Source organism: Poecilia mexicana, unplaced genomic scaffold, assembly GCF_051168715.1.
Source record: "Poecilia mexicana isolate PSO_F unplaced genomic scaffold, ASM5116871v1 scaffold_12, whole genome shotgun sequence".
NCBI lineage: Eukaryota > Metazoa > Chordata > Actinopteri > Cyprinodontiformes > Poeciliidae > Poecilia > Poecilia mexicana.
Window position 1 is genome coordinate 8,512,747 of NW_028263381.1, and position 9,238 is coordinate 8,521,984.

At 41.0% G+C, this 9,238-nt stretch overlaps 2 protein-coding genes across 2 annotated transcripts; one reads left to right on the forward strand and one right to left on the reverse strand.

Moving 5' to 3' along the window:
* The first annotated feature begins 289 nt into the window (after nucleotides 1-289).
* phyhd1 (phytanoyl-CoA dioxygenase domain containing 1) lies at nucleotides 290-4,794 on the forward strand. Its single transcript, XM_014997167.2, has 11 exons — nucleotides 290-424; nucleotides 1,288-1,446; nucleotides 2,038-2,113; nucleotides 2,203-2,250; nucleotides 2,343-2,398; nucleotides 2,480-2,542; nucleotides 2,629-2,650; nucleotides 3,288-3,416; nucleotides 3,498-3,614; nucleotides 3,873-3,999; nucleotides 4,190-4,794. Exons 1-11 carry the CDS (start codon nucleotides 392-394, stop codon nucleotides 4,236-4,238), a joined length of 879 nt encoding a protein of 292 aa, XP_014852653.2. The 5' UTR covers nucleotides 290-391; the 3' UTR covers nucleotides 4,239-4,794.
* Nucleotides 4,795-4,884: 90 nt separating this feature from the next.
* dolk (dolichol kinase) lies at nucleotides 4,885-8,960 on the reverse strand. The gene is made up of 2 exons (XM_014997165.2): nucleotides 8,305-8,960; nucleotides 4,885-7,869 (listed from the first exon to the last, which is right to left on the reverse strand). The coding sequence occupies exon 2, from the start codon at nucleotides 7,736-7,738 to the stop codon at nucleotides 6,167-6,169; it is 1,572 nt and encodes a 523-aa protein (XP_014852651.1). The 5' UTR covers nucleotides 7,739-7,869; nucleotides 8,305-8,960; the 3' UTR covers nucleotides 4,885-6,166.
* Between the last annotated feature and the right edge of the window lie 278 nt (nucleotides 8,961-9,238).

Consider the following 9,238-nt stretch of genomic DNA (forward strand, 5'->3'; position numbering starts at 1 on the left):
TATCAGGCGTGTTTTCCACTTTTGTTTTTAAAAATTGTATGGCTCTGCTGAACATAGAAGGAAATATCCATAATCACTCTAAGAGTGTAAAATGAATATGTTTAAAAAAAAAAAACGTATCGCCAGAGAGATTTAGATTTTATTATGTATGCTTTGTGTCACGTTAGTGACACCCAGAGGCCAGACTGTGCCACTACACCGACAGAACGCTCAAGCTGCTGGTCGCCTTGTCTTGCAAGGAAAGAGTTAAAAGTACAAAATCCTATTACACTACTGTTGCATTTAAATTGGTTTTGACAGCTCACGTGTTTAGACTGCAGGTTACCCGGATGATAAAGGTGACACACACGGTGGCTTTGCCTTCGGCGGGATCGCTTCCCAGTAGATCATAATGGATTTTATGACAGATCAAGACGTGCAAAAGGTGAGAATTTTTTTTTTACCATACACATTCATTTAAAAATACCAACTTAAATAAAACAAAACTGCTAAAGCTACAACTTTTTCTGAAATACTCTAATGAACGTGCGCTGAAGGATGATGCCTTCTGCCAGGATCGTACTGCGCGAAAACGTGAAAAAGTGCAAATGTTTGGGATCATTACGTAAGAATGCTGCACCCACAAGAGGCCGCTTGTGGGAGCAGCATGTGGAGAAACTGTGATTAGAGCAACAGATGAGTCAAAATTCAGTTTAATCACCAACATTAGGCGACCGATGTCAAAATAGCATTCCAGATCCCAGACGGCACAGATGGTTACATAACGCAACTAAAAATCGCTTCAAGTTTTCACGTTGATGCTGAATCAGTTATTTTCACCACAGTTTGGTATTCATGTCATATTTGTTCTGTACGGTTTCGCCACTGCAGCTGGAAAGGATTCAAACAAACTCAAATTAAGTTTTAAACTAACAAAAAAAGAGAGAGAAAAAATCTAAAATAAATAATTTACCAATGTGGTTGGTAACCTTTAGAAGATGCTGTAATCTGGAAAAACGTTGTTGTAGTGATATAAAGCAGCTAAAAAACTTTAGTCAAGTGGAAACATCTTGTGCTTTCACTAATTTCACCATTTTTCTTATTGCATAATCAGAATTGGAATAATTTTTCAATCAAGAAAATGTATTCTTATATAAAATATTTATTGTGCAAATGCAGAAGATTTGACTGTCTGTTAAAAAAAATCAAATGTCAGCTGCAAAGCTTCACCTCCACACCTCTGTGTGTGTGTGTGTGTGTGTGTGTGTGTGTGTGTGCGTGTGTGTGTGTGTGTGTGTGTGTGTTTAGTACAAGCAGGATGGATATGTGGTTCTGGACGGGCTGCTCACCCCTCAGGAGTGCAATGAGCTGAGGCAGAGAATGGCTGAGATCGTGGACCGGATGGACGTCCCCGACCACTGCCGGACCACTTTCTCCACCTACCACGACGAGCAGCTAAAAAAGCAGGTGACTTAATCAGAAACACATCAGCGCACGCCGAAACTCTGGCAGCTTTCGACAGCTCATTCAGCCTGATTCTCCTTTCTCGCACGCTTTCCGCTGCATCTCGGCGTAAAAGATGCAGGTAGGGCTGCAGAAAGTCCCGTCACGGTTAGTGTCTGGCAAAAGCAGCTACATCACATTACAGTCATGAACTTTTACATATTTTTTGGGGAATCAAGAACATTGGGGGGAAAAAAAAGCAGAATCATGAATACTTGCAGCAAAAGCTGATTTTTCAAAATAATGACTTAGTTTGCTACACCTCTTTTTAAAATATTTTTATATTAAGAAATACTTTTTTCCCTTTATTTCATAGTTACACACAACTTCATGGTGATCTGTTGTACAAAATACCAATAAAACATGCAAACATTTGTGGTTATGGCATAACTGATTGTGAACATATTTTGCAAGGCACAGATATATATATACCTTTACCCCAAATTTCCTTCTGCCAGATTAATGCCAAACTCTTTTGTCAGCAGTGCGTTTAGAGACAGAGCGCCTTTCACCCCAGACTCATCAGTTGACTGCTGTTAATATTTCGTCCTGCAGGGGAATGCGGATTATTTCATCACGAGTGGAGATAAGATCCGTTTTTTCTTTGAGAAGGGTGTTTTTGACGACAAAGGTGAGCTCTTGTGAAACCCTATCTTGTCCTGTCAAATATTTAACAAGTAATGAAAAGCCAAACGAACCGGAGCGTGTCTTGTCCCGCAGGGGAATTCATCGTTCCGAAGCAGCAGTCTCTCAATAAAGTTGGGCATGGTAAGAAATCCCGATTTATTCATTCATGTCCAAAAACAAAGTAAATAAAACCCCCTTTTGTTGACACAATGACAGACACTTTTCCCTCTTAGCCCTACATGCGTATGAAGCTTTGTACAAGAAAGTTACACATTCACCCAAAGTTCAGGTGAGTTAGCTGTGATACAAAATCAGAGAATGGGGTGAAAGGTCAAAGAATAATCAGCATTTAAATGAAATGTACTTTTAGGGAATAGCCAAGAAACTGGGCCTGGTTAATCCTGTGATACTGCAGAGTATGTACATTTTTAAGGTAAGGGATGTGTCTGTCTGAGAGCGTTACACAGTAAATAATGCACGACTACATTGAGAAATCATTCACTGTTGTATCAATTCTAGCAACCAGGAATTGGTGGCGAAGGTAAGAAAGCTTTTATTTCTTCATTTATCACCAGAGAGGGGAAGATAATAAACATATTATAATTTAAAATTGTTCAATAAATGATCATACTGGCTCAAGGATGTTCCAGAGCACAAGCTCTGACTAAATCAGAAAAAATATTATGCAAACTTAATAATGTCATATCTTCATAGTTGTTGTTTTAACTGTTTTAATGGCCTACGTAGCATGAATGATCAGGTTTTGCCTAAATTAAAAATAGGAGAAAGCAGTGTGTGGCATTGAAAAAGATGAAGTGATGTTACTGCTACATCATTAAAGGTAAATCATTCGTATGCAGTAAAATGATGCAAATATGATAATCTGATGCATCCAAAGTGTTTCTCTCTATCCTGTTCTTCATTCTAGGTATTTAATGTGCATCCTCTTGAGAAAACTGGATAAATATTGAATGTGAAAATTTAAATCAGCCAAACTAATTGCCGTTAGCCTGTTACCACACTGTGTTTCATTGTGACAGTATGCTGTAAATCAGTCATAACACAGAAATCTGATCATTACCTTTTGCACTCAGTGGTAGTGGGGAGTTACCATGATTCCTCGTGACATGATGAAATGCAACTTTAAAGTCTGCAGTCGATTGTTGTGTGTTGCACAGTGACGCCGCACCAGGACGCCACGTTTCTGTACACGGAGCCCCTGGGCAGAGTTATGGGACTGTGGATCGCCCTGGAGGATGCGACTGTCAACAATGGCTGCTTGTGGTTCATACCGGGATCACAGAGCAGTGAGTACAACACTGGACAATTTGGCTGTTGGTGCATTTGGCTTTATGTGACTTTCTCACATCACCGCTTTATTTTCGTAGGCGGTATTTCCCGTCGAATGGTGCGCACCCCGAAAGGCTCCTTCCCGCTGACAGACTTCATCGGAAGAGAGCCAACTTATGATGAGGACAAGTTTGTAGCTGCGCCTGTTAAAAAAGGTGACCGAGACAAAGAAACCGTGTTCGGATGACATAAAGATGTACAGAAGGAAAGGGGTCTGATTTGTTAAAGTGTCAAAATACTTACTGTTTACACCTTGTGCCTAAAATAAGATTTTGCTAATATCTGCATAGATTGGCCAATTTTCATGTGTATCTCTGGAAGACTAACTATCTCCAAATGGATTGAGGCCTTTACATGGTTCACCTGGAAATAATAGTTTGTTATTTTTCTCATCCGTCTCCGTATCCGTTCAGGTGGTGTGGTTCTGATTCACGGGGAAGTGGTGCACAGAAGTGCTGAAAACACTTCTGAAGACTCTCGCCATGTCTACACCTTCCACATCATGGAGGCCCTGGGCACTCGCTGGAGCCCTGACAACTGGTGAAAATGTTTTTTTTTTCCTATGTCAGAACCCCAAGGGTTGACACCGCTTGCATTTTACTTTCACACAGCTCTTATCTAGCATATAGCTTTCCTGTTGTGAACAATCATTTAATTCCACCCAACAGACAAAAATCATTTGGCTTTGTCTATGTAGCCCATAAATCATGTCTCCTTTTGTTTTTCCAAGGCTGCAACCCACAGAGGAGCTGCCTTTCCCACCTCTCTACACTAAATGACAACAAAGTCTCTGGCAGCTTACAAAGAGGAACGGTTTTATACGAGGAAGATGTTCGACGTCTGCAGAAAGTTTCTGGGAACAATGTTTCATACCTGTTAATGTGTAAATCAGCTCAGTGGGTTTTTTCCCCCCAACTTTTCTGGGTCACAACTCCTCAGGTTGGCAGGCTGCACCGTCAAAGCACCGAGCATTATGTCGAGAAAGCCACTGCAGTATTATGCAGTTCATAAATAATGGTTGAACACTATAATGAGTGCATACATATTTTTGTAAATGTGACCAATAATTACTAAAATAAATATTTTTTTTGCATTTTAATAACTGCCCCATTGATTATCTTTGGTGATAGAAATGTTTTTTTTGTTTTTTTTTGTGAGCTACTTTAAATTTATATTGTTAGTATTAAATCCTGCACTTAGTAATGCATCATTGGAAGCGCTCACCTTACCTTAACATGTCTGTTTACAATTTATAATTTAGGTTTTTTTTTATATTGGAAAACCATGCATCATTTTTACTTATAAAGCTCAATAAAATGATTGAGACATTTGTCATTGTGGTGTGACAAAATGCAAGAAAGTCTAAGCATTCCAACATATGTCCATTTTAAGATTCAGCTCGACTAATTCAACTTCAAGGCCAAATGATTTTTAACACAAACATGTAAACAGTTTTATTAACAAATCAAATTATAAATGAGAAAGTTCATTTTTGTGTTTTCGTAGTATGGTCATTCATTCACACAGGAGGCTTAGCAGGTATCTGCCATGATGCGCAGATCATGCAATAATACAGAAAAAGGAAAGAATCGTGAGATAACAGCATACTACTATGCCAAAACACGTCACAACTTAAAAAAAACACACACATATGAAATAACGCCAATCAACACTGAAGTCAAAGCTCAGACAATAAATTAAAGTATCTTTGTGTATAAATGATGAAGTCCAACATAATGACATCTGTCTACAAAACATCTTAAATTAAATCTCAGGGTGTCTGTTCATAGTTTGACCCAAAAACATAAATACCGATTCATCATCATAATCAATAATAATAATAATATTCATATTTTAAATGATCAGTTTAACAAGGAATGGTCCAGTTAAACCACAAACATACAGAGCAAAGTAAACATTTAGAGCAAAACAGAAATCGTAGCTCAGGAAAGCTGCATATAAATATGTTACAGTACTAGAGTTCACATTAGTGTCATGCAGAATCACAAGGAGAGCCAGCCCTTATACAAATAAGTTGATTTGGACTGCCATGCTTTTATCTACAACTTCTACAATAAGTGATCGCCTGCTAGAGAAAATACACATCTTAAGGCATGTTAGCATAGCGGGCAGTCCTTTATATTGCCATGGGGGGATGGGGGGGGGGGTCAAGACTGACAATCAAAGAACAAGAAGATCGATAAAGAGAGAAACGTTTAAATGATGTTCTTCCAAGGCAATGCACATAGATGTATTGGTTGTACAAAAAATATATCAAAAATCAAAACAATAGGTAGTAGTTCCATATGGGACTAAACTAATGCATTCCCACTGTGCTAAACTCAGTTTGCATAATTTAAGATTTATAGGTGTCAGCGGTTGAGTTCTTCAGAGGCAGGACAGAAATGTACACCACCACTGACACTGAGCTCATGTTTCTTTATAACCTGCTCTGGATCTCCTTATTGCAACATGAAGGTGTACAGGGACAGACTTTATGTGTGCAACATCATTTTCTGAAGAGATCAAGCTGTTAGCAGATTTTTTTTGTGCTGTGACGCTCTACCTTTTCCTCCCCGTCTGCTGATTCCTAAAGGGCTTCCGTTACTTGCTTTTCTTTAAGACATTTCATTCACAATTTCGTTTTGCCACAGGAAACACTCGAGTACAGACAGTTATGAAATGTTTCTTTTTGCCGTTTGTTCACTTAAAGCAACAGCAGGATGAAGAGGTAGAGCGGCAGCAAAAGATTGTCAATCTGGGAGGTGTAGGCTTCCAGCAAAGCCACGAGGGTGATGGAGCCAACAATCCATGAGTAGGTCGAGTTCAGATTGATGCTTCCATCAAAGATGAGGAACATCGCCACGGCGATGATCTGGGCAAACACGGACGTTGCGGTCCCCTCCAAGGTTTTCCTGGTGCCAGGCCAGCGGATTTCTCCCATGGTGCTGCCAAAGACGGACGCAACGGTGTCTCCGACTCCCACAGCCAGCACGCCTGCGTAAGGTACCAAACCCCCAGCCCCAGTGAGGATCCCCTTGGGAGCACAGGGTCCAGGAAAGAGCCAAATGGGCAGAGACATGCCCAGCAGCAGATAAATGTGAGTGAGAATGAGAGGGCCAGAGTCTCTTTCATCAAGGAACAAGGTGAGAAGTTGCCTGAGCAGCTGGCCGAAAGGCAGGATACGAAAGTAGCGGACATACTCCAGCAACAGGAAAACCGCCAGGCATCCGACAGAAGCCACGTGTAGCAGCTGCCTGTCGTACATCAGTCCTGGAACGTAGGTGGCCACTACTATCAGGTGGAAATACTTCCTGACAACGGTAGAAGCCTGGTGCTTCTTGGATCCCGACTGGCGCTGATAGTTCTGATGTAGCACGACACAAGTTGCGACGATTGCCAGAAACACCCAATACCCCAGCAAACAGAGTCTTCTGTCATTCAGGGTGACAAAGTCCAAAAGCCACATGATGGGGTGCCGGCCGATGAACAGCGACAACCACGGCATCAGGATGCCCAGAACCAGAACGGCTGTCATCATATGAAAGAAGAGGGAGGACACCCAAGTCTCAGACTCCATGAAGCAGAAGAGCAGGGCGAAGAAAACACCCAACAGCAGTGAACCCACCACCACCACCGGCAGGAAGTAGTTCACCGGGTCACCTTTGACCTCTGCCAGGTTCAGCGAGCGCTTGATGAGCTGGTTCAAGATGAAACTGATTCCACCGACGATGAGGAGGGCCTCTCCGGGTGTGAAGCAGCGTGGAAGCAGGTAAAGCACAATCAAACAGAGATAAACAAAGATCAACAACACCTCTAGCACCTCGATGACCTCCGACACCGTCAGGGTCTGCTTTGTCGTGTAGAGGATTGCGCTGCCGGCCAGCCCTGCGATAATGCAAGTGTTGGTTGGGACGGGTCTCGTAACACCCAGCGCAATCAGGGAGAGGAACAGCGCCAGCATCATGCCTGTGATGGTGATCACCATGGAGAACCGCTCGAAGTAGACATTTCCTGAGGCAGAGCACTTTTCTCTCAGCACCAGGCCCATCAGAGGCATCACCATGGAAGCAGGAACGATGCCACTATTGGCTGACAGGCGAAACTGGAACACGGCAGCTCCCGACTTGAGCAGACGGTCCCATTTGTGCTGGACGTAGAACGCCTGAATGACGAGAGCTATGCTGCACCAGGAGTGCTGGTTCCAGATGGCCATGTGGACACAAAGCACCACGGCCAGGACAACGACTGACTCCACGTAAACTGGGTTCACCTGCATGGCGTCAGGGAGGATGAGGCCAAACAGAGATGGAGGGATCAATCTGAACAGATGGGTCTGAAGCAGAACGGGATACCTCGTCACTTCCTTTTGATGCCGTTCTTCATCGTGTGGCAGGCATGTTTCGCATGCTGCAAAGATAAAAACAAGCAAACAAAAAATGTATAAACAAATGAGAAAGGGGGAATACATTAAAGGATGCAGTGTCATACAAGTTAATCACTGTATTCAAGATCGCAAAATCCCTTTTTCAGTTCAAACAGGATATTGAACTCTTGCAAAACCACCTAAATATAGTCAGTGTGGAAAAACTCCGTTTAGAAACATCCTCAGTCTGGTGTGGAAAGACACGGGTGATCTTTCCACACCAGCTGCAACCTTTGCTCCTGTGGGGGTGGAAGTCGGGGCGACTAGCAACCACGGATCAGCTGTCCTTTGACAGATGATCGCTATTCACAGAGCTAACACTGAAATCCAGCTGATTGTAGCGAGTTAGCCGGTGAGCGCCGACAGAAGGCTTTGTGGAAGTGAAACCTACGCCGATAAAGACAAACAAGAGTACCCACCACATAAATGCAGCTATATCTGGACGAACATGCGCTATGACGGGACGAGCTGCCGCCGTTTCTGTGTAAACCTGTTGGCTTTGTCAGCTGTCGCTCCTCTCACAGCCTGCAGGAAGGGGCCATGTTTGACAGCATTGTCACGTGATACCATCACAGCGGTCATAAAAAGACGGAAATTAACAGTTTTATTTGGTTGTTAGTATTTATTTGTAATAATAATAATAATAATAATAATAATAATAATAATAATAATAATGACGGGCTTACAAGATTTAAAAACCAATTTCGCAAAAATATTTTGTATTATTTTATACAAGTTGGTCTTTAATAAAACTCTACAATAACACTAACTACAATTAAAATTAAAAGATATGCGATTATAGCGCCTGATATTTACTTTATCTTTATTTTATTATTCTCCCCCTAAATTGATTTGTTACATCAGAGCTTATTCGTGTATTCAAGGATCTTTTCACAAATGACTCGAGAAACATATATTCTCTTAAAAAAAAATAAAAAATTCAAAACACACGTCTCCCTTTCGCATTTTGTTGTTTTCGGGTTTGAATTACTGTATTTATAGAGCTCATTAATTACATATTAATAAAAATATTACTAAAATAATAAGTTATTTAGTTAAATCTCATTTGAGTGTGTGTCTGGCGATGGAGAATAACTTTGAGATCCAAAATTTAACTTATCTTAACAGAGAGCTGATATTTGCAAATATACAAGTGCTATTAACATACATGATTTATTGTTCTTTTATGTTTATAATATTTTCCAACTTTGAAAATAGATTTTAGTAAAAAATAAAATGTGTCTTTATTCAAAAGGTATATAACTTTCTAAAATAGATTATACGGCTGCAAAGTAACCCAGGATCTTGAAATTAAGATGTAATATTGATTTTGTTGAAAGCTCTCGGTAAACA